Here is a 27,019-nt window from a genome sequence, read left to right on the forward strand (position 1 = left end):
TAGATTTACGTAAAAATTTATTTAAATAAAACAATTGAAAAATATTTCACTTTTGCATAAATTGAAAACATGGCAAATAAACTAGGTATTAATTTTTAAAAAGCTGATATGTAACACAAGTAAATATATATCTCTATTTCTATAAATCATTATATTCTAGTAAATCAAATATTCAAAAACTTAAACAGGACTTAAAGGAGCTAAATTTCTTTGAAAATAAAGTATTGAATTGAGGTTGATCTGATGTGTTTTCTTAATTGTTACGGAAACAACTATATGATTACATGTTTTATTTCACATTTCGATCCTTTAAATTGCTGACTGGTGAAGACGAAATCTGCTATATCTCAACACTGACTACATCTGTGGACAAATACCCACCTCTCAAAATCAATAACTAGTAAAACACATCAAATTTACTCTTAAAACAACAATTTCATTTTTTACCCATATCAAAGACATCCAGTCATTTTTAAAACATTATGACTTTTTAATACAACAATAACAAATTAACAAATTGTACCTACTAGTGATCATACATTGTATTGCATTGTAAATAAAAATTGAAAAATCAAATTTTAAGAAACAATTACTGGCACTCAAAATACTCAATTTCATTAATAGATAATCCATTAAAGATTGACAAATAATAATTTGATGATTCTCTTATACTTACATTATAAAACATAATGAAAACAAAAGTTTAATTATGTGTAATCAGTAAATTTATATAATTAACTTTTATGATCTTAGGTCTCTCCTATGTTCTAAATTATTATCTTTTTTTTGTAACTGTAAATATACAATGTATATATATGGTTTGCTAGGGTAGTAAATTCATGTAAAAATTATGCTTTAAAAGTAGAAATGAGCAAACTACCAGTATTTAATTCACTAACATTATATAATTAAATGCCTATTTCTATATATATTAGGAATTATCAGTAAATTTCAATGTTTAATTTATTATTCCTGGAGGGATATGAAACACAGAAGTGATGTATGCTTTAAAACGATGTGTCTAAAGAAAATTGCTGATCTGAGTATCTCTAAATATATATCTTTTTCTTCTATCATATTCAGGGAAAATATTGAAAAACCAAAACATTTAGAGGCATTTACATTTATTAATTAAATCATTTATAAACTGAATATAAAATATTATTTTTAAAAAAAAATTTATTTATTAAATCATTTATAAACTGAATATAAAATATTATTTTTAAACAAAAATTTATTTATTAAATCATTTATAAACTGAATATAAAATATTATTTTTAAAAAAACATTTAAAATTCACAACCATGATCATCATTCATGCCTAAGTACATGGCAATGAAAATTTTGGCAAGTTATAAAGCACAAGTTCTTATAATTTTTTAAAATTAATTGATGTTATTACTAAATAATCTCAGGTCCAGGGTTTCTTTAATAAATAGGTAAAGACCCTAGTCAAACTACCATTCTGCATATATCATATCGTACCCTAGAACTCAAAATATTTTCTATCTTAAGGCAATGTTCTAAATCAAATTTCTGAGGTGTCTCTCTACTATTATATTTAAGTATGCTATAAGACCTTTCATCAAAATTTGCATAGAAACAAGATTGTTATCTGTTGGTCATCAATTAAAAAAGTCCATAAAGTGATATTGTTACTGGACTGAAAATAAAACAACACAATTGCTATCAATTGTTACAAGCCCCTGTGATATAAACTATAAAACATCATATATACAATATAAAATTGAACATAAGCCATGAAAGACAAAATCACTGGGTTAATTAATTAATGCAAGACATATTAGTTGTGTTGTAAAAATAATCTTCTCATATTCCATTCATTTTCTTTATACAAAAAGATTCAAGTAAAATAACTGTTACCCCCACCCTACCCCAACTTTACAGTAATTTATAACATATTATCAAGTTTAACTTGATTTACAGCTGTCCGTCCAGTTTTAAAGAACTTGTTTTCTTTCAGAGAACACAGAGATCATTAAAAGCATAGATCCCATGGCCACAACAGCCTTTAAGGTAATCTGACAAGGCTTTCTAGAGAGAAAACTTTTTACACAATAGCATACTGCCTAAAATTATATAATTGCTTAAATAAATTTTAAAATATTTCAAATTATGAGCCATTTAGAGAATATACACTGATGCGAGTCCACCATCATAAATACAAGAATACAATTTTTCACATAGATTAACAAGCAATATAAAATATAACACAACTCTATTTGTTAATTGAAAAAAATACGATCATTGCCTGAAAGATGCTAATTCATGACATAATTTTTCATCAGTTGAAAAGAGGAAAAATTTCAAAAAAGATTGTTTCACATATTTAGATTTCAATCTGCCAAAAAGCCATGCAGTAGCTGACCATTTTCCTTATTTACATTTAACAAAAGTAAGGGTTGAAAGTTTTCTTTAGATAGTAATTAGACATCTAAAACAAAAAATCTTGGTTAGGTACTAACTTGATCTCGATGTTCGTAAAAGACTTCCTTAAATCATTGATAGACATGTGTAAGCCCATGAACATGGCAAAGTCAATTTAATAGAAAATAATGTGAATTTAATATGGTCATAGCTTACATTAGGATTGATTAATTAGATCTGAAATATTGCGATCTTTCTGGCAGTAGGTATCTGTTCACTTTCTTATTCACAGCTATTCAATATTAAATAAATGGATATTCAATATGCACATTTCTTATTTCTATACTATATAACAGATTACAAACTGTAAAAAAATATTATTTTCTATTAGATTTACAACATAAATACAAAACTATAAACTGATCATTTTAAAATAATTACAGACAACCATAAAAGGGAAAGAAACAGAGTATACAAGGACACAAAAATAAATAGCTAAATAATACTAATAAAAGCTAATAAAACTATACATAACAAAATAATGATAAATGTTGCGTAACAAATTACAAATGTTATTTTCGTAATCTTCTAAAATCTAAAACAAGGACAATTAGCCATTTCATTATACAAGATAATCCTTTAGAAACAAATTGTCTGAGTTATTTTTCATGGTATGAGAAAGGGAACAAATAGTAATGGGTAAGTAAATGGCTTTTTCTAACAATTTAGCCTACATTATTCATTATACTGGTAACAGACGTAAGATCATTTTCTTTATGGTATGAGAGAAGAGAAGAGATAATAATTGGTAAATGATTTTCTAGAATATATTTAAAGAAAGCCTTTCTATTCTTGAAGAATCAAAACAAACAAATGTTCAAGTCAAAATTTTCTATGAATGAATTCACCTAACATAGTACGTCCAAGTTGACATAACTTTTGAAATGATTTCAACAAACATTAGCAAATTTTCTACAATTTCTGCTCAAAGACCCAGATATTTTAACTACATGTAATTCACTGTCAAATTATGGACAAATTTTGGCCATACGTCAACACAGACTTTCAACTTTACTAGGACCTGGAATCTTACTGGATATTCACTATTTGCAAATATGAATACTTTAAATTTGTGAGAACGATGTTCATGATGGGATGATATGAGTAACAAATTTGAAACTAGCATCTTGTTTCTTCTCGTTCATGACGTGGTAAATTAATTATACGATCTGCCGGACCAAACGATTCATTATGTTTGATTCTACGACCAGGTCGATGGACATTATTATTGGCTACATCAGCTGATACTGATTTTGAATTTGATTTGTTAGTTGCTTGACAATTTGATTCTAGTTCAATTGCAGTTCCTCCATTTTGATTTGATATTACATGGCCATTTTGCACAGCCGATTTAACTTTACGGAACGATCGCGTTTTCTCTGTGAAGTTGATATTTTTAATGTCTGGTCCTCGGATTGAGTTTGATCTTCGACGACGAAAAGACCTTTCTAAACTGTTTGCTCGACTACGAGATGGAGTGTTTGATCGACTACGAGAATTATCTCCCCTATCTGGTGTTTCTGAGCGGATTTTTTCTCGACTCAAAGCTTTACGCAGGTTTCCTGGTAATAAACTGACCAATGACCGACTAGCTTGTTTGTTTTTATGACTTAGAGTTGGTGACACATTTGGTGGGGAAACAATACCATTTGGAGTTACATGCAGATCTTGCTTACTGCCAAGATTTAAAAAATTTGGATTAGAATTTGATTTACGTAGAGGTTCTTCTGAAGGTTGGCGTTTCTGTGCAAGTAATTTACGAATATGTCTGGCATTAGGACTTGGACTGCGAAGTGCATTGGAATCTCTTCTAATATTTTGGTGATAATCTAACGATCGCCTTCGTTCGTAGTCAGGTTTGTCATCACATGGCCTAAATTCCTTAAGTTTCGGAAATGGAACAGGAGGTTTGGCATTGTTCATATTTTCATCTGGGTGACTGACCAAGTCTTCTAAGCTATCAACAGATTCCTGACTTTTATATAAAACTGTCTTCATATGAGAACTAAGATCTTCACAACTCGTGGCTTTTTGAGATTCACTACCAATACTTTCTGCACGTCGTCTTTTCTCCTGGGAAGATTTGACACGCCCAGTGGTCTGGGTTCCTTCGTAATACGAGGAAGTAGAAACAGGGTCTAGATATGGAGCATAAGCTTCTGGTGGGGGAGAAGGCAAGTCACTGGAGGAACCTGTGTGTGTCAAATATTCTGATGTAGATTTAGAGTGATCTCCCTGAACGTCCTGACTATTCACTGATGAAGAACTGGAACTCCTTCGTCCTCGCATACGGTGAGACCTTGTAGTTGTACCATTTGATCCATGACTTCTCTGTGATCCTGGTCTGGGAGGTGGTGCTGGGGGTCGGGCTGTTAGTATTTGCGAATTATTCTGAGGAAATGTATTATTAATAGTAACCATGGCAGGTGGAGGATTTGGCACTGTAGGTGTGGGAACATTTTTAGGATTATACTGTGACTGACGAAGGCTAAAAAATTAAGAAGAAAAAAAGTGTGAGAGATCAATAATTTATCAAAATACAAATCTTGTAGTCTCTATCAAACAGACCATCATGTTCATCGCTATGCTTTGGATGCATACACGCATAAAGATTGTCACATTTTAAATTAAATATCATATCAAGCCAAATCTTTATACTGTGTAACACAACACAGTTCTATGAATAACATCATTAATATAGCATATTAAAGGGCATTACCTCTAAATGTAATATCATAAATTGTTGGAATTGTTAATCATTGCAATAATCAAAACATTAAACATAAACAATACATACAAATTCAAATCAGATTCGTTGCTAGGGTGTCCATAAGATAATGCGAAGGGCTATAAATCTAGATGTAATTAACAGAAACTATAGAAATTCAAAAGGATTCTGCATTTTACTGATGTAGATAATATCTAAACGGTATTAATTTTACAAATATCAGATTTAATGTAGTCTGTAGAATATTCTCAAGGAATTGAGGGTGATGCAACAACAGAGGCAACGGCAATATGAAACCAAATTTCAATTTTATTGATATTTAGCATAAACATTTAAAAATCTTGGTCATCTTTAGGAAATGTCCTATTTGAACCGGACAAGTGTCAGAAATACCTACCCAATAGATGCTGTATGGTCTTGTGAATTAACTTTAGTTTGACGTCTGACAACTGTAGGTTCACTACTATCTACATTATCATCTTTGTCTGAAAAACACAAAAACTTGATATCATGTTACAGAATTTATAGAAAGACAAATGCTGGTTTAATCAAGTGGGTATGTCAAATATCAATGTATCACAACATGATATAAAATATATTACATATTCAGCTATATTATTATATCAATATCTTATTATATATGCATAAGCCTATATATACTCATTGAATTAACAGCAATAAGAAATTCTTTAAGTGGGTTAAACAAATAGTGCGATATATATTTTGATTGGGAAATTTCAGACGAAGTAAGCAAGCTATTTCTTCACAATTTAGCATTCAATTTAATTAAAGATACATTATTTGAAATTTAGGGAGCTAGCCATTCTTGCTATAATAGTTCGAAAACAGATAGTGTAAAATGAATAATTTGAAAATTTCATTCAAATTACTTTATTGCGAGCGAAGATATTAGCCTTTGAAGGTTTGACGAGATATGTACAATCATTTCAACCACCGTACTGATTGTTTGAAGCTGTCTCGCTCCTCCATTTTTAAATTAAATCAAAATATGGCTGAATCGTTCTTATCTATTTAATATCAGAGAAATCTGATGCCATCGAGAGTTGATTATGGCCTGGATCAGTTAATTAATGTTTAATTAATAATTTAGAAAACATTTCAAGCTTAAAGAAAGACCTGCAATAGGCATAATGTATGTTTAATTGAATAAGAAAAATGTGACACACTTACCAGTTTTAGGTGGGTTATAATCCCAGCTTTCTTGTAATATGTTCAGTATATCAGGTGAATGCATAAGCCTTGCGGACACTACAGTTAAAGAATGGAGTTTTTCAAATTCTTCTAAATAATCATAGATTTCTTCTGTAGTACCTTTCCTGTGTGGCTACAAAAGAAAATAAAACATACATATACCGATGTTAATATTGAAGATTTACAATATAGTCTCAATTACACCAGCTCTTATTGCCTACCAAGGACATTTGTATGGACACTATATTTAGCACCAATTGCGTATATGGTTACAAATGTCATTTGGAGATTTCCATTTGTCTTACTATTTGTTAAGAGGAAAACTAATCTTCGCGTTGCATTGGAAGTACGCAGAGCTTATTGCTTACCGGTAAATAGAGACAACAGAAATGCTAAATGTGAACAGCAAGTTATGAAAATCTGTTTATGGAAAACTTTCAATTAAATATTCCTCACAAATGTTCAGTAAGGTATCTGCAAAATAACTATTTTATAATTTCTTGTGGTTGCTAATATTCTCAGGAGATAGAGAAAGAGCAATTGGGACTAACATATAGTATTTGACAAAAACAAGTTTTACTATTACTTACCTTAGCTCTATCTAATGTATCAACTATATATTTATCTAATATATCATATATTTTGATATCTTCTCCATTTCTGCACTGGAAATTATAAATTCCTTCTCCCATCGGCGCCACTCGACCAGCTTCTAAGGTCAGCTGTCCAAATCCAGAACTCTCAAAACATCGAATACTTTTTAATGGCCATTGAGCTAATACTGAACGGGATTCCTAGAAAATAAATTATAACATCCATGACTTCAGACTAATTACTGATAAATTATAACACAGTTAATCACTCATGACTGATAAATTATAACATGAATGACTCATGACCAATAACTTCTAACAAGAATGACTAATGACTACTATTAATGACTCAAAACATGCATGACTCATGACAACTTAAGCACAATTCTCTGTAATAGTCTTACTGGAATTTGTTTATTTTAACAGACTGGCGAAGAAAAATGAGTAAATTTTTAGGCCTGCCATTAAAACTTACCTGTAATGCTAAAGTAAGACCGCAGGGTGAAACATGTAATATACAGTTAGCTCCCTTGCATCCTATACTTGTTGTTGCATCTGATTCTTCAGGTTGAATGCAGAATACATCATCTGAAACAATAAAACACATATTACAATAATATTGCTTTGTTAGTGTTATGAAATGAAATTATATGCCCACATTATGTAATAGATGGACAGAGAACAGGGCAATCAATAGGGCTCATCCACTCATTGTCCCTATGCTTTACATCGAATTAGAAAAAAAACTGTTTAACAATGCAGTCCCGATCACGTTTACAAGGTTTTATAAAAAAGGGATGTAACTTCGGAACAGAATGTCACGGATCGCAGATTATCGATAGGGTTAGTCCTCTCATGACCTCAATGCTACACACCAAATTTGAATTAATCCGATAAAAACTGTAGCCTCTCAGCTACTAGTTTCGTTCTTATTCGAACTCTTCAGGCTTAAATGAGGATGTGCAGTGGCCCTCTATATATAGTGTCGGTGGGCACCGGAGCACATGTGATGTCACAGATGGACCGGGGCCGATCTTTGGCACCGGAGTCGATTATTCCGAAAAGTGTGCAAAGATATTCGGCCAAGAATTTGCCGTCATGATTATGCTTATTTGCATTGACTCAATTTCGATAGGGTTCGTCCTCTCATGAACTCAATGCTTCATACCAAATCTAAAAAAGCTCTGTTAATAACGGTGACGTCTCAAAAGGCTGATTTTTGATAGAATTTGTCCTGAGTTACCCTAATGCATCAAACCAAATTTGAAAAAAATCTGTTAAAAAATATAGCATTTTATCATGTTCACAAGGTTTTCGGAAAAGGAGCCATAACTTTGTCTTTGGAACATACATGTAAGGTCATAAACTCATCCGAGATCTTTTGATACTTAACATCTAAATCAGACAAAAATTGTGTGCTCTAGAGGGATCACAACCTTTGTAAAGAGGATATAACTCCATAACAGAAGTTCACATTGTCCATAAAAGACATGGGACATAACTCCAGAACTGAAGATCTGATATGAACCAGAACTGAACTCATCCAAGTTCTTTTGATCCTTAAAACATATGTTAAGCTTCATCTGAATCAGACAATAATCTTTGGGATATAATCAAAAGTATCATCAAACTGGATAGTATTGTGCGCATATAATAAACGATGACCTTTCTCAAAAACAACAAAAACCCAAAATGTTTGTCTCAGTTCATTGGAGTGTTTCAAGTTTGGGTCAAAGTTAGTAATGTTTTAATTTTCTGCACAGGAAATGAAAATAAAAAATCACTCTAACACTATAGATCAACACGAACTAAGTACTAACTCAACATCGAGTCAACTCAAAATTTAGATTAACTTTGTTGTAATAAAAATAGTATAACTTTTGATTAAAGGAGACAACAATGAATTGTAAAGAAACTAACATGTAAAGCATTTCTTTATTTTATTATTTTGTTTAGGTGGAATAAACAATGCATGAATACAGCACAGACAAAGAACATTTAAAACAAAATAGAATTCAATAAAAAACAGTATTAATTCCATGTACTAGGAAAAAAAAAACATTGTAAAACTATGAAATGGAACATGTAAACGAAACACAATGATGATTATGTTTTCCACTTTATAGGCAAGTATTTAGTCTGATTAAAATCAGACATCTCTTATTTCGTTTTCTTCTTTTTATATTCACTATCTACTTTTCTTTGACTCAATTTTACTTTATATTTGACACGATTCACTAGTCCTGTGTCCTGTTTTTGCTTCCTTATGGTAAACAGCCATTGAAAACAAAGAGTAGACACAGTCCACTGATGCATAAACTCTCTGAAGTCTGTAGCATACTACATGTAGATCTGGCATTCATTCTGAATCTGTTAGATTTTGTTGCATAGAAAATCAGAACCATCGATGATGAGGGTATTCTGTTAAGCAGAGATCAATGCTTTGATTCTAAATCTAACTGAGTGAGAGTAATAAAACGTTCCGAATTCAAAAGCCCCTTTTATGACCTCTGAATGGATCTCTCACTACAGCCAGTCAGATCTTCATCTACATGTACATGTAGTGGAGGCCATCGCAAGTATAAAAAACAAAATGAAATATAGATCTGTATGTTAATCAGATTGAGTAAAGATAAGCCTTTTGATATGATGGCATTTATTAATTAGTGTCATCTATTTATTTAAGATTTACGAAGGGGGGGGGGGCATCAGCCTTATTGTTGGTTTGGTAACATTCAAGTCGGCTATTGAGTATTAAAGTGAAGTGGTCCTTGATATTTTCTGAGAATCGTGACACACCAATTATTCATCAAGGTTTCAACTGTACTATTTATTAAGAATATTGATTTCATAGAATTGATAAGCTTCGTGAACAAAGAAAACCCAATATGACACAGACACATTTTTTTTTTTTGACATGCAGCCTAAGGAAAGAAAGATGATTTGGTCATCAACATCCCACGATATTATACAAAAATTTGTTTGAGTAGAAACACAAAATTTATTCAACTGCAAAATTTCTAATCAGTAAAATGCATAACTACTGTAATACCTTCCTGTGTGTACAAAGTTTTGTTACTTTATCTTGAGTGGCTCCTCAGTCCTGTAATATGCACTGTAAAAAAAACAGGGAGGGGGAGGGGGAAAACAGCCCATATTGCTACATTTATTAAAGATACATTATGGGAGATTTTTATAGAGAGTTGGCTATTCTTGCTATAACAGTTCAAAAGTAGATGATGAAGGAAGAATATATTGAAAAATTCAGTCAAATTACTTTATTCTGATCATAGTTATCATCGTTGTAATATTTGACTAGAAATGGTAGTGAAATGTGCCTTCACCTTTGCCGATCGTTTGATTGACAGGCGTTTTAACAACTCCACCTACATATCTCGATTATCAAGTAAAGTTTTCAATGGCATGCAGAAACGCTCTACAGCAGCCTCGCTAAGTACACTCTATCATTTAGCCTCGATCTAACTGACGTATTCTCATCAGGGTGCGCCATATTTGAATTTATCAATGAGTGAAATCCTATTTAAATCCGAGCTGTAGCCGAGCCATCCGTGGGTCTACAGAGTTCATTTTGGGCTTGTTGTTTAAATAAAAATCTAATTTATAATTTCTATAACATCTGAAGCCTAAATTAAGACTTGCAATAATCAGATTTTGCTCTTGCATAATGTATGTTTAACTAGATAATTTATTTAGGTCCATGGCCGTATTTTAGACGGTTTAGTCCATGTCTTTGGTTTGGACTCCTTCAAAGTATGACATAGTTTTTTCCCAGTTTTGTCTAGGCTCAAGCAGACGGATTCACATGATTTTAGAAATAATGTCTGGTCAAATCTGAGACACCTGGTTAACAAAACTACTTGAAAACAGAACTACTAACATTATGAAAGCTGCGTTTGTGTTTTCATTGAGCCCATGTCCAGCCTGTTTCCTTGTTACTGAACTTTGTTATTGAACGAATGAAGATTGAATTGATATAGGCTTGACATTCACAGCCTATTTCAATATTCCTCTTCTGTACATCGTTTAGCGTGAGATAATAAGCAATTTACTATTAAATATAGCAATAACATGAACTGAAAATTATTTTTTAAGATAATAATTTAGATAGTTGAAACAAATCATAATGGTTAATTGTTATCTTTAACTCAATTTTTATGAACAGAAATGAGTTATTCTTCAGTTGGCAACTGGCATATACATGTAAAGTATATTTAAGGATTGACCAAATTTAATAAGTTTTGGGCTTTGATTACCGTTTAAAATCTTGAAGATGCTCTGGAGGCTAATGGTATCATCAGATTAACTTGAAACTTTATCATAGTTACGTTCATACGATAAAGAAGTTGATAATTACTAACAGAGCTACCGACCTTGATCACTTTTTGAAATCTTGTGAACTCCCTTGTGGTTAAAGTTATTATCCGATTGATTTTAAATTTATACAGTGTTTATGTTCATAAGATGAAGAATCATATTGATCTTCAACAATTTCTTATAGCCAATCAAATTTTATTTATTTCTAATAATTACTTCTTAATCATTTTTTAGTTTATTTTAATTACCAAATTACAGACAAAAGAATAAATATGCTACAATTTTTGTGGACTCCTTTTTCTATCTCATTGAATTGTTTCTAGGGAAAATTTTATTTCTCCTTTTCTAACTATTCAATGACTTTTTTTGTATTGAAAGAAATCCACCACAATGAACAACATTAAATGTTATGTTTAATTAAAGACATTGGAACAAAATCAATATAATTTAATAATGCCTATCAATGATCAATGGTTAAAGTAAGATAGTTTCTCTTAATTAACAGTTCTAAATATAGAAATCAACATCATTATTAAAGAAACTAATTAGGAAATGGGACTGAATAAAATTATGTACTCAAAGTCCAAAATTTAAAGAAAATATGTTCAAGCTCAAGATAATAATCTTTAATATACAAGGCAGGTTATTCGGTCAAAAAAGAAAAATACTCGGGTTCTGATTTATACATAAAATGTGAGTTATTAATGGTACGACATAAGTGTTTAAATGTTAAAACATAATATAATATCTATTTCAGACATTTTAAAGTATTCATTCATCATATTTTGTGTCAATTTTAAGACTTCATTCAAACAGTTCATTACCCTTAAGGCATGATATTTTATTTTATATTCTAACGGTTGAAAATTAGAATACTACTTAGTAGATAATAATAAATACCAAATCTTAATTTAATTATTTTAAGACAGATTTTAAAATAAGCTAATATCATACTTTAATTGAAATATTTCACTGCCAAAAGCTCAGAAGCAAACTGAAAGTTATTTTATTGATAAATTTAGTCAATTGCTTACTATTACTCATTATGCATTTCATTTTCCAGAAAAGATTTTGTTTTCAAAATTCACATCATATTCCATACTTAAAACACTGTACTGAGTTTGTCTGAAGAGACACTAATTTCAGATCTTAATTTGGAATTAATTGAATAAATCTCACTCCATTTTTGGGGGGCTTGTTTTTACTCCTCTTTATATACTGAATGATCATTTGGTTATGAGAAATGTGTTTATAAATCTCTCTTGAATATCTTTTGAAAAAATCTTAATATATTCAAAACTTAGTAGCAGAAGGCCATTGAAGCATACTAAATCTGAATATGGTAAAAAAAAAAAATTGCAGCAATCTGAAACTAACTTAAATTAATTTCTTTGACAATAATAAATATAAAAGTATCTAAATTATTGTCAACACTAGCTTGAATTGTAATTTTGTCGAAATAAAATATTAATTGAAACTTTAACAACAAATTTTATTGTAATTGACTGTTGTCTAATGCTAAATGGGCAAGCTTTACAATTGTTTGTGTGCATGTACAGAGTCATTGGGTTATTCATACAGCATTGTGACAAACGATTCTGTAGAGATGTATGTTGTATTAAATTTTACGAACCACAGTTAGAACTGCCAGTTTTCCAAAGTCTGGCTATAGATTGGCAAAATCGGAATACTAGTTTGATAATCTTGACAGATGTACAACAATGTTCAGAGAATTCAACAAGTTCAGGGAATCCTAGGGAACTTTCATCAGCGTCTAAAGTACAACAATGTGAAAATGCTCTGTATTTACAGCAGTTTCATCAAAAATCATGGACAGATTGAGGGTATCTTTTTGAAAAACTTTATCTAGCTTTTCAATGAATTAGGTATATCCAAATGCATACATGTATGTGTCATGACAATAAAAGATAGGTTTTTAAGGTTTTCAACATTTTTGCATTAAATGTAGATATAGATAAAGAGCTGACTGTTATTGCTTTCATAACAGTACTTCAAAAATAGACAATGAAAAATGAATAAATTGAAAATTTCAGTGAAATGATTGTATTCTGAGTGAAGTTATCAGTGCTTGAAGTTTTGATAATGTATAGGTTAAATAGTCTTGATTGTCAAGTATCATTGCTATGATAATAAACAAAGTCTTGATTATGGCACAGATGTTCTAATCCATTCAATATCTCTGCCTTAAATAATAAATAAGTAACACTTGAAAAAGACCTGCAATAGGCGGATTTATAGTGCATCTTTAATACATTAAGGGCATACTTGATTTAGTTATAGTTCATTAGACCGAAGCGATATTATCAAAATGGTTGATATGTTACGCGATAACATTTCTTCCATCAAAAGGCTTATTGAAATATACATTACAGCACATAAAAGAAACAATATCTAGGTCTAGTGTTGGTTTTGTTTAGACAAATAATGGATTTGAACATATTCTTAAGAAGTATTGTTTTGTACCATCAAACTAAATCCACACAATGCATGGGTAAAATAATTAAATCTTCAAAATTTTATTTATTGTCTCTCTTTGTCGTTTCAGTATTCAAAAAACTGTCACATAAGTTAAATTATGGATGAGGTTACATGTATAATCAAATACAAACAAGCACATATGTTACAATAGAAAACAAATTATACAGGAATTTTCACACTGAGTAAATATTTTTGATGTCAACCATCTTAGAAATAAGTCCTGCTCCCTCTGTACCACGTCGGGTGATGGACTAAGCGAGAAAGAGTTCGAAGCAATACTCTAGTCACTTGATTTACATTCCATGTACCCGCTGTATACTGATCATTAAATCAAGTACGCCCCAAATTCCAAAGAATCAACCGAGTCTCATCCCTTCCAATCCCTTGTTTCAGAACTGATTCTATGCTTTAATTAACGTTATTCACGTTTGTTGTATTGATGTTACATTGAAAATTGAATATATTGAATGACGTTTTACTCACCTTGTATGTGCTTTTTCAGTGTGGATTGAATCTGTAATAGGAAGACAAACACATCAGCCATCTTTTTTGAGTTGCCTGATAAACACAGCTGTTCATCTGGAGTGGTAATTTCAAAACTTATCTGGCGGTTTTTGATGTTGATGCCTTTTTCCACTCGAAATATGGGCCATAATATCAATTGACCTGAAAAATTAATCGTTTTTAAAACATAACTTAAAGATAAAAATACAACAGTATAATTATTCAGCTCAATGAAGAGAGTTTCTACAAGCATTTATGTTTATCCCTCATGCAAAAGACAATCAAAATCATAAATAATCAAGATACATGTATTATAAATGAATATTTATAATTTATAGCAAGGAGCTTTGCCATATAAATATTTTTTTAAATTGAATGCCATAAATTCAAATTATAAGAAAATACCGAACAGAGGTACAATTTGGCTCCATGTAGCAATACTAATACACCACAAGCATTCATGGTTCACGCTTTTCCTGTGTCCTTAGAATAAAACCCTAAATAAAAAGATAGGGGGCTAGGCAACGAAACATATGCCCACAGCAGCTAAGTCATCCAGGCAGTCAACAAGAGTAGTCGCAAATTTTTACTTTTGTCAGTAATGAAACAATTATGATACACTAAAATCTGATTAAGAGGAACAAGTCATTGAGTAATCATCAGAAAATCATTAGAATATGTTTGACTTCTAGGTCTATCCCATGCTAACATTTAGTATACAAAACATATAATATCATGGATTTAGCTGTTCAAGCTATCAAAAATCACGGAAAATCAATATACTTGTTTGTCTCAAGACCTTGTATCCACAAGATACAGTGTACATGTATTTCAAAGTGATCAAGGGCCATAACTCTGGCAGTAATTATCAAAAATCGTAAATTAATATGCTTCGTCTCATGACCATAAACACTGTATATAAATTTAAAGTCAATTGGATATTAACTTTAGCCTTTAGAGCATCCTCAAGATATTTCAAAGTGATCAAGGGCCATAACTCTGGCAATAATTAACGGAAATTGTTGAAAATCAATAAGCTTCTTCGTCTCATGACCTTAAACACTGTGCATAAATTTAAATCAAATATTAACTTTAGCCTCTAGAGCCCCCACAAACAATTGTGGATGCTGGCCGGCCCACCAGACAGACATCAATATACATGTACAACCACATTTCAATTTGGGCGTATAAAAAGAAGTTCTATAATTAGACTATAACTATTCGTAAAATAGAGATTTTCCCAGTTCACATGAGGTCTAAATGACAAATTTTAAAAAAAATGAATTTTTTCAATACAAAACTTATTGTGCTTAAAATTAAATGAAATTTGAATAACAAGAGGAACTCAACAAACTACATGTATGAAATAGTTAACAATGGTTATCTTTCTTTAATCTACATGTATGATAAAGGAAGTCTTTTTTAGATAAAGTTGTTGTTTAATACAGATTTTAGAAGATAAACGAGTCAGTTATTATGCAATATGAACCTTATCTTGAAAATGATAAATAACTCCAACATATCAAAGGGGACGTGTTGTTGAATTTGGTGACCATGAGATATTTCAATGAAAATAATATTGTCTGGATAAATATCTGCAATTATGTTTACTACATCATAAAAGCAACCTTAAACATAATACATGTATGTGAAAAAGTTAGTAACATTATCTATCAATTATCCAGATATTGGGCCTTACTCACATTGATAAACAGAACACATATGTCAAATATGTGTTAATGATTTTGTTGAAAATATTTAATATGAAATGAAATGAAATGAAATGGGGTTTAACGTCCTACTGTTTTGCTCCGAACTGGGCTAATGAAGACGGGCATACGCCATACAGTGTGCTATGAGGGAAATTTTGCCCGTTCAGCGGCACTACGGCCTACTCTTATATCGAGTTCCAACTGTCAAGGGATCTTTTACGTGCACGCCAATATGTACACGGGACCTCGGTTTTTCGTCTCATCCGAATGACTACACAGCTGTCCTTGTCAGGCCCTCCGTCCTGCATCACTGACAAGGGGAAACCACGCCGGATGAACTTTCTCGGCCAATGCAGGGATCGAACACCCGACCTCCAGGCTAGCGAGCCAGTGCCTTATCTGATATTTTAATATGATTAATAATGGACAAGCTAATTTTTTATTTCAAAAGATGAAAGTAATGGTTCACGTTTTGCATTTTAATCAACTTTATGGTAGTTTGCAAGGGATTCCTAATCGCTCAAATCTTGCTCAGGGACTTGCTCAGCGAAACTAACTTTAGTTTTTTCTTTTTGGCTTACTGCATCAACACACATTACCAGTATCTTTACATGTATTACAGGAGTCTGACCTTCTATCCGTATATATATGCATACACCATGTCCAACCAGACAATATATAATAAAAAAGAACAGGAATGCAATGCCTGTTGAAGACTCGATTTTACCTGCTCTCGCTTTGGCTCGTTTTTTTTTTCAACAATTCGTAATGTCAGGCAATCAAACCTCTGTCGATTCACTCAAATATGTTTTTTCTTCAATCTAGTCGTTTTGATTTGCATCATTGTCTCGATCTTTAATCTGTTATTGGTACTGCTGTCTTCATTAGCACGGTTGGTGCAGGAATTCCATTTCATTTGTTATTGGTACTGTATTGAGCTTTGTTTAAAATTGTTCTTTTGACAAGATTACAATGTATAATCGGTCACTTTAACAAATGCGATTTCTGTTTGGATTCAGAGTTGGCATCTCTATTCTAGTACAATAAAACTACCATTTATTATTCTGCTAACAAATGAAATGAAATGGGGTTTAACGTCCTACTGTTCTGCTCCGACTGGGCTAATGAAGATGGTCATATGCCATACCGTGTGCTATGAAGGAAATTTTGCCTGGGCAGCAGCTCTATATCGAATTCTAACTGTCAATAGATCTTTTACATGCACACCAATGTATACACTGGACCTTGATTTTTGCTCTCATCCGAATGACTAGACAGTTGTTCTTGTCAGGCCCTTTGTCCTATACCACTGACATGGGGAAACCAAGTTGGAAAATTTCTGCTAACAAATGGTATATGCATATTTTTGGTCATTGTGTGACATGGTCTTTTATATTGAATATACAGGACACCAACAGATTTTGATTTCAAGCATACATTCAAATGTATAGAATACAAATGGAGTTTAATTTCTCATCAACACAATAATTTGGACACAAACATGCCAACAGTGAGGCCGAGGTCCCCCGCCGCAATCCCAAAATAAACAGATGACAAATATTAATTAATTGCACATTTATCTTTTTCAAAAGTATTGTGCAATCAAACTGATCATGTATACTTAGTCTAAGCAGAAAATGTTCACGATTGAACTCAGTCAAGGTTTTGAAGTACCTGGTAAGTTTCATCACTCTCCATAAGTTAGAATCAAAGTTATTATGTCCCAAAGCATCGACCAATGAAATTGCTTAATAGCTTTAGCAGAAAATGTTAATCATTGAACTCGTCTGGATATTCACCTAATGAACATCTACACCAAGCTTAAAATTCTACCTCAATTAAAAGTCTTGACCCATCAAATTGCTTATCACTACTTAGCCTAAACATACATTATGCAAGAGCAAAATCTGATTATTTCAAGTCACGGATGGCTCGGCTACAGCTCGGATTAAAATAGGATTTCACTTATTAATTAATTCAAATATGGCGAATCCTGATGAGAATACGAGGCTAAATGATAGAGTGTACTTAGCAAGGCCGCTGTAGAGCGTTTCCGCATGCCATTGAAAACTTTACTTGATAATCGAGATATGTAGGTGGAGTTAACGCCTGTCAATCAAACGATCGACCAAGGTGAAGGCACATTTCACTACCATTTCTAGTCAAATATTACAACGATGATAACTATGTTCAGAATAAAGTAATTTGACTGAAATTTTCAATATATTCTTCTTTCATCATCTACTTTTGAACTGTTATAGCAAGAATGGCCATTTCTCTATAAAAATCTCCCATAATGTATCTTTAAGTAAAAAGTCTCGACCAATCAGATTAAAGTATCTACTTAGCCTAAACAGAAAATACTCATCATCAAACTTAGTCAAGATACATATATTGATGTATACATGAAGTTTCACCACTCTCACTCAGTTAGAATCAAAGTTATTGAGCTCCAAAGTCTCAAGCAAACAAACCGCTTATCGCTCTGCTTACCTGAGCAGAAACAGAAACTTTGTCAAGTAATTAAGTTTCATCACTCTGACTTAATTAGAAGCAAAGTTATTGACTTCCAGAGCATCAGTCTATCAAATTGCTTATCTCTGCTTAGACTAAGCAGAAAATGTTCATCTTCAAACACCATAAAGGAATTCACACAATAAACACGTACATCAAGTTTAAACATTCTACCTCAGCTAGGGGAATTATTGTTCCCCATAAATGTGAAATGAAATGAGGGTTTAATGTCCTACTCCTACTGGGCTAATGAAGACGGATCTTTTACATGCATGCCAATGTGCACACAGGACCTCGATCATAGGCGTACGAGCTGGGGGGGCACCAAATGCTGGGAAAATTTGGGCACACAATTGTACTTTGTAAAAGTTGTATAAAAAAATATTGTGTTCTTGAATGTGTCCAATTTAACAGCGAATTTATTATTATTATGTAACATACTAAGAACCTAACTACATTTTTTGGGCACCAACCACCACCGCCCCCCCCAGTCAAAAATTTCCCCATATGCCTATGACCTCGATTTTTCATCCCATCGGAATGACTAGACAGTTGTCCTTGTCAGGCCCTCAATCCTGCACCACTGACAAGGGGAAACCAAACTAGAAAATCCTGATGAACTTTCTCGGTCAACCTGCAACCTCTAATCTAGCGAGCCACTGTGGCTCCAAAAAAGCGTGATGAACAGACAGACTCATTTTAATAGTCCCCTGCTTTTTTCGAATTACATGTATGAATAGAGGGAGAGAGAGAGAGAGGGGGTTTAACGTCCACTAGACACAAACTAGGTCATTTTGGGACTAACACATGGTTCAATTTTATTTCAATAATTCGCTTGCAAGTAGGGGTCTTTAGCAGTGGGAGGAAACTGGAGTACCCGGAGAAAACCCATGAGGTTGGACAGGCGACCCTACTCGTCAAATACAACCTGGAAATCGAAACCTATGCCAGTTGACTCAATGACAGACCTTATGATACAGCGCACACATGCTAACCATTCGGCCATCCAACCCCTGATGTATGGAAAGTTATTGTTCTTGTTATGGTCATATGTATTTCACTAATTGTGACTTTCTTTATGTGGAATTACTTTTACTTTAAAAGGTTAATTTTTAATTAAACAATAGCTGACTTACCTTTTGGTGAAATACTTTTATTTTTAGGTTTTTTATTAAAATATTCTAATACTGGTTTTTCTCCGCATTTTCTCAAAATAAAATATTTCTGTTTCCATTTATCTCTTTTACCAAGAAATAATTTCTGTCTTTTACTGTATTTGTAGAAATATTCCTGTAATGTAAAAAAGATAGGTTGCCAGACAACGGAACATACGCTCACAGCAGCTAAATCATCCAAGCGGTCAACAAGGATTGTCACATATTTATTCTTTTGTAGGAAAGTGAAGTCATTTACTGTAATTTACAAGACAATTTCATACAGATCAGCTTATAATTTTCGTCGTTTGAGGGTTCACAAAGTTATACAACTGAAACAAGGGCCTTAACTCTGGAAGTAATTAATGGAAACTGTTGAAATTTGACAGGCTTTTTCGTTTTACTAATTTAAATAATGCTCATAAATTTCATACAGATCGATTGATAACTTTTGTCATTCGAATGTTCACAGAGTTCACAAAGTAAAACAAGAGCCATAAATCTAGAAGTAATTGACGGAAATTGCTGAAATTAGTTAGACTTCTTCGTTTCACTAATCTAAATGATGCATATAAATTTCATACAGGTCAAATGATAACATTTGTCAGTCGAGCATCGAACAAAGTGAAACAAGGGCCATAACTCTAGTCGTAATGAACAGAACTTGCTGAAATTCAATAGGCTTCGTCGTTTCACTAATCTAAATGATGCATTTAAATTTAATACAGATCGACAGAGAACGAGGGCCATAAATCTAGACGTAATCAATGGAAACTGCTCAAAAATATAAATTTAAAACCGATCGTCAGATAACTTTTGATGTCCGAGCGTTTACATGGTGCAACAAAGTGAAACAAGGGACATAACTCTAGAAGTAATTAGCGGAAATTATTGAAATTAAATAGGATTCTTCATTTCACTAAAGTAAATAACATAATATAAGCTTATCAATTTTAAAACAATCGGATGATAAATTTTGGCGTTAAATAAAGTGTTCAAAAGAAATTGTGGACGATGGACGGACACAGACAAACTGACGGACGGACCATGACCACATTTCCATGTGGGTGTATAAAAAACAGATAGAAACAATGCCAAAAAACCCCAAAAGATACCTCTTAATTGGGGTAAAAAATAAAAGTGTAGATTTAATTAAATTTAAAGTTTTGATTTGCTTTGTGAAGTGAGCATCTGGGTTCATAGTCAATGTTGAAATATAAATTGATTTTTTTTCCAACAGTTGACAGTTTCAACCAAAAATGGTGCTAACATTAATAAAGAATCTGACTTTATTTAAATGATTAGATCTGATAGTAAAAACAGATCAAATCAACAAAATTCAATATTTATTTTGACCCAAGTCAAAGAGGTTTGGCAATTTATTCTAACTGTCCCATTAAATCAATGATGTAAATTAAGTGTACAGGAGTGATGATTCATCAACTAGATGTATAAAAGTTAATCAGTAATTAGCATTGATGGTTAACTAATTAAAAGATGATGATGATATAAGTTTGCTTAATTGGCGTCAGTTAGTGGTAAATATAGGTATGCGAAGAATGTACATCTGGGTTATTAAACACAGTTTAAAGAAATTAGACTTCAACCGCCTTACTTAGCCTCGGGTGTTTACCAAATACAATTAGAGTAGACCCTACATACATGTACCTACGCATCATCAGAATTTGGCACAAGTTAGTGATCTATGAGTACAGCCTCATGTTTATAATGGATTTGTCATAACCAGTAACTGTACCAAAGATTTAGCATTAATCATTAGTAAAGCAGTTACGCAATATATTATGTAAATTATTTGATTCATCAGGGAAAACAAAAAAAAAATTCTTTTTAAATCCTAGCCATGAGGATCTAATTTTATAAGCAAATGAAAATAGAAACAATACATGTTTTGATGCAGATATATCCTCGATTACGTAGTATATTTTTTAATCCTCATTGTTTTTCCTGACTCATTTGTGTATGCTGAAACATGTAAGTGTAATAAATACTTTAATACAAGATTAGTTTTTCTTTCTTCTACTTTACACTTTCCAATTTTAATGTGTAAATGACTTTTGTTTTACTAAGTTTTAACTCTTAAAATTTTATAACATTAACTTTTACACTTAAAATAGAAAAAAAATGTAGGCATCCATGAAATTTAATAATGGATAATAATGCATTTATTTCTAGGCCACTAATAAAGCAATCTACTTCATCTGTCATTGGAATTGTTTCTGCCTAGTCATTCGGATGGAACAGAAAAAAAACAAGGTCGCGTGTACACCATGGCAAACATGTATAAGACATAAGAACCTCAACAATTGGAATTCAATTGCTGTCTGGGAAAATATTATAGCATACTGCGTAGAGTATTGCCATTTTCATTAGCCTGAGAAAGAGCAGAAAAGTAGGACGCAAATCCCACTTCAATCATTTATTTGAATTAAATTTTTTATTGAAATTGAGCGTAGTATAATTTTGCTGATTTAAACAACAAAATCAATCTTATGGGAATCCCATATTGCACAAGAAACCCCTGAAAATAAAATTCGATTAAAGTACATGTGCCAGTATGTAAATCAAATGTTAAAATGCTAAGCCATTCGGAAATGAACGCAAGATTTCTTTATTGTGGTTACGTAACACACCTAAAGACTTTTTCAATTGTACGATCGTGACTTGATAATCTTTACAAATACTAACATGTACCACTATAGCTTAGATAAATATAGGAATTGTTATCCAGGAACTTACGAAATTTTACATTTCACCGGAAAAGTATTTCTTTATTGTGGTTACGTAACACACCTAAAGACTTTTTCAATTGTACGATCGTGACTTGATAATCTTTACAAATACTAACATGTACCACTATAGCTTAGGTAAATATAGGAATTGTTATCCAGGAACTTACGAAATTTTACATTTCACCGGAAAAGTATTTTCAGAGATTCTGATAATTTCACAGGACTGTATGATATAATGGTTTGCAAGAATCTCATACTAAACATAGGCTGCCTGTCTACAGTTAGCTTTGTTTGAGAAACAGACACTAAACTAGTTAACCAACATTTTATGTCCTAAATCGACGAGCTTAGTCGAAAACAATATAGCTTACTTCGAGAATTTTGAGAAGTATCTATTCTATTTTCATTAAATGAAATTGAAGAACAGGCATGGAATTGAATAGGTTTATTAAGTCTTTGTGTGAAACGGAGTAGAAACGTTAAAAATGATTTACAAAACAATATACTAATTCTTGCATATGGCAGCCATTCAGGGCAGAGATTTATTCTCGAAGTATGAAGTAGATGAATCTCTGTGTGCAGGATGCACAAATATATTTAGAATTTATTCTTTAGCTTATATATGAACAGAATAGATGCAATATAAGTTCAAGTAAATACATAACATATTCTTCTTACAAGAAATACATGTATTACTTCCTGCTATGGTAATGTACATGTAATATATCATTTACTTGAGAAAGAAGTTTTATGTCAATTTACTCTTCATAATATGCTAAAAATGGTTGTGAAAGGATTTTTTTATATCCTGTTTATGTACTTTACAGGATGTCTACTTTCAATTTCTACAGGTTACTACTATACAGCATTAAAGTAGTACTAATAATTCAGAGCAAACAGTGGGTATTATCTAGGGGTGTTTGGATACCTCAACTTCACAATACAATAAATATCTGAAGTATGCTCACAATATGATTCAACCCCAATATGTTTTGGTATTATCAGTCCTCATCTTTTCTGCATCTCCAATAGAAAATAACTCTAAAGATAAATCTCTTATCATTACTATTAGGGCAACATGTTTTATGGGACTTTAGACAGATATAGCACATACATAATAAACATTTCTTGGAAAACTTGACATCAAATTTGATAATATGATTACTTTCGACGAAAAGTAATTTTATAATTGATCATTGTCAACTTTGTGCATCTTGTAACATGGAGAGAGAGAGAGAGAAATGGGGTTTAACGTCCACTCGACACAACTAGGTCATTTTGGGACTAACATATGGTTTAATTTTATTTCAATAATTCGCTTGCGCATAGGGGTTTTTAGCAGTGGGAGGAAACCGGAAGACCCGGAGAAAACCCACGAGGTTGGACAGGGGACCCTACTCCTTGTCACGTACAACGGGGGATTTGAAACCACGCCAGTCGACTCAATGACACTTTATGACACAGCGCGCGCACGCTAACCATTCAGCCATCCAACCCCCTTGTATCATGGACAGAGAGAAATGGAGTTGGCCATTGTTCAACTTTATTTCAATAATCTGCTTATGTGTACGGGTGTTTAGCTGTTGGAGGAAACTGGAGGACCTGGAGCAAGCCTGGTTGGACAGTCAACCCTAATCATTGTCACATACAAGCTGGGAATCGAAACCACACCACTTAACTCAATGACAGATCTTGTGATTTAACGCAAAAGTGTTAAACCCCATTTGCACCCCCATACCACCACCCCTGTACCATGGACAAAAATATTGTGATACATGATGTAACAATGTATTGTAACAACTCTAGTATTTTCTCTACAGTAAGATTTATAAAATGCAGAATGCTATAAAATTTTCAATTCTTTATACTCATTCTTTAAATCACCGACATAGGTAAGCTTAAGACACTACACCAAAGTTATTTTTATTTTAAATATTTTGATCCAAAAATTATTCAAACTGATTAATTCTCATGCAAGTTATGGTCACCATTTTGGCTGTGTTTTCTACAATATTTGTCGTGCATGCCTGCCTATTCTTTGTGATATTTTTTATTAATATCGGGGCACTCAAAAAGTTGAACTGAATAATTACATTAACAATTTTTAAATTGTGAGATGAACGACCTATCTGGATGACAGTGGATGTGTCTGAATCAAGATTTTACCATTTTTCAGCAATATAAGTGCAGAAGAACTAGATTTATTTTGTCAAACATTTACTAGGTAAGCTTACACTGAGTTCACTGATGTTGAACATCACCTAAAAGTATCAAAAATGGTCTAAAATAGATTTTGCTCAAAGCTAAATCATGCAAGATCTGGTTATCTAGAGTAACTTAGGGTGAAAAATAAGGTGATAATGGTGTAATAACACTATAACATTAACTGGCTAACATGTGTACCTATTGATCTTACTAATCACTGAAAAATCAGTGTAACTTAGCTAATTATCACTGCATTACCATCGTAAATTTTCATAGCCTAGACAATTAGCAAAATTTGCAAATAATTGGATATTTCAATTTTAAAGTAAGACATAATTTGTGATCCAATTTTATTACATTGAAGAATTTATCTAGGTTTACATTTAGCACATTCTTTTCTTTCTTTGGGCCTTTCCTGTTAGATTTCAGTACATTATGCAGAGAACAGTAAAAGTAAATTTATAAATTGATATGAAATAAACATATGGATTATTAATCAGATTGTCACTTAGAATATATTATAAACTAAATAACTAAATTTTATACTACATGTATTCATCACAGTTTTATCAGGATTGTAAACGTGGGGTCTTGTTCAATTTAAACTAACTACCTTCAACTACATGTTAATTTTCGGAGAAGGCCAAAATCTAATTTTATGAAACCAGTAAGCAATATTTGTTTGTATTCTCTACCATGTACAAGTTCAGTACCATACAACTACAAGGATATTTCTTCAGAATGTACGTCTTCCATTTTTGAATCCTGACAAGATATTAGCTCACCTGTCACATTTTCCAAATTTATTCTGTATTTCATCTTCATCCCACTCAATACATTCTTAAAATATTGAACATAATAACCACTAATCACTGACAACTAGCACTAAATTAAAGGAGTCAAGGACTGATAATTGGACTGAACATCTGATGATTGAATCAAATGACAAGCACTTATTGGAAGGTGACAAAAGGTGAATACTCTGGTCATTTGTAGACTATAAAATACTGGTACCTATTTTATATGGATATGTCACAAATATGTGTGTGTGTTGAAAATGTGAGAGAACAAATTTTGGATTAGAATCTCCCCACAGAATGTTGTCTTGGGATGAGTTGTCTTTGGGATGAGTTTTCAGGTATTCAAAAATACAAGCAGATAGATGACTGATGTTGATATTTTCATATTATAGTCAGCACCAGACTGAGACTATAGTAATATTTGAATGGTCACTGCCAGTAGTCTGACTAAACTTGTAATTTAAATTATAGACCTGTATGTGTAGCCTAAAATTAAGTTTTAAAAAGATCTATCTACTATATCACTAATCAGTGGCAGTAGAAATATAAGTTTGTTTTTATGTCCTTGAGATTTTTTTTGATAATGATTTTTGTATAGAAAATCACGGAATAATACATACGGGGAAAAACACACCCTAAAAAATATCAACAAAACAACATTTTCTGACATTCCAATGTATTCCATCCCTCTTACTATGAACTTAATAGTAATAGATTTTTTTTTTTTAGTTTGACAGTTACACTCACTTATAGATGTTCCATGTAATGAACAATGATCTAGACAGTCGTTTTGGAAATTGGGTGAACGTATAATAAACAATTTAATGCCTTGTTGGTAGTATAAATTCACTGAGTCGGAAATTATCACGAGTTTAAATAAAATTAACAACTCACCTCAAAAACTACGTCCTCTTCAGCCTCCATGCTTGTTATTATTGTGAGATTGACGTCATAATCTCGTACACAGCGAGACTTCGCGTGGTAGGAGCAATATGTCACTAGATTGATGACGGTATGGCAGAGGAAAATATCTAAGGAATTTTGGATTTATTTACGATGTCTTGGCAGCTAATTTTGGCCGGCCTGTTGCTGACGATACCCAATTGTTTGACGGGTATAGGGGCAAGTTTTCATTCCCGGTCAAGTAAGTTATAATTCGTTATTTGACTGTTAAATTTCTTGTTTTGGACGACGAATATCAATATGCCATGATTTGTGTGGCCACTATGTTGTTCATAACGGTAACAGTGTTAATACTGTTGTGCCCAATGTGCTAATAATACACCTTTAATCAGTGCCTGGTAGTCTTGGCACGGAATTCCTGGTACTTGTTGTACAGTCATCAAAGTAACCACCTACACTCCCACATTTGCCTGGAAGAACATTCTAATAATGGTTTCTAAAAACACAATAATTATTAAAGAAAAAAGATAAGTGTTTTTTAAAACAGAGAAGTATGATTCATATATTACCAAGGTTTAACTATCCTCTGCTGCCTGCTTATCTCAATATTAGGCCTACTTTGTTTTATTTGTAAACTTACATAATTTGGAATGAAGAGAGAA

The 27,019-nt window shown here is 32.2% G+C and overlaps 2 protein-coding genes across 2 annotated transcripts in view; one reads left to right on the forward strand and one right to left on the reverse strand.

The window, feature by feature from the left end:
- On the reverse strand, positions 1–26,388 carry LOC126808816 (uncharacterized). Its single transcript, XM_050533791.1, has 8 exons — positions 26,349–26,388; positions 19,682–19,835; positions 14,299–14,481; positions 7,457–7,569; positions 6,979–7,182; positions 6,368–6,521; positions 5,574–5,661; positions 1–4,936 (listed from the first exon to the last, which is right to left on the reverse strand). Exons 1-8 carry the CDS (start codon positions 26,376–26,378, stop codon positions 3,568–3,570), a joined length of 2,295 nt encoding a protein of 764 aa, XP_050389748.1. The 5' UTR covers positions 26,379–26,388; the 3' UTR covers positions 1–3,567.
- A 44-nt stretch (positions 26,389–26,432) lies between these two features.
- Positions 26,433–27,019, forward strand: part of LOC126811421 (neural proliferation differentiation and control protein 1) — a 50,528-nt gene continuing 49,941 nt past the window's right edge. Inside the window, exon 1 of the mRNA XM_056101526.1 lies at positions 26,433–26,598. Coding sequence (XP_055957501.1) covers positions 26,511–26,598 — 88 coding nt within the window. The 5' untranslated portion in view covers positions 26,433–26,510. The remainder of the gene's footprint in view (positions 26,599–27,019) is intronic.

Source organism: Patella vulgata, chromosome 1 (assembly GCF_932274485.2).
Source record: "Patella vulgata chromosome 1, xgPatVulg1.2, whole genome shotgun sequence".
NCBI lineage: Eukaryota > Metazoa > Mollusca > Gastropoda > Patellidae > Patella > Patella vulgata.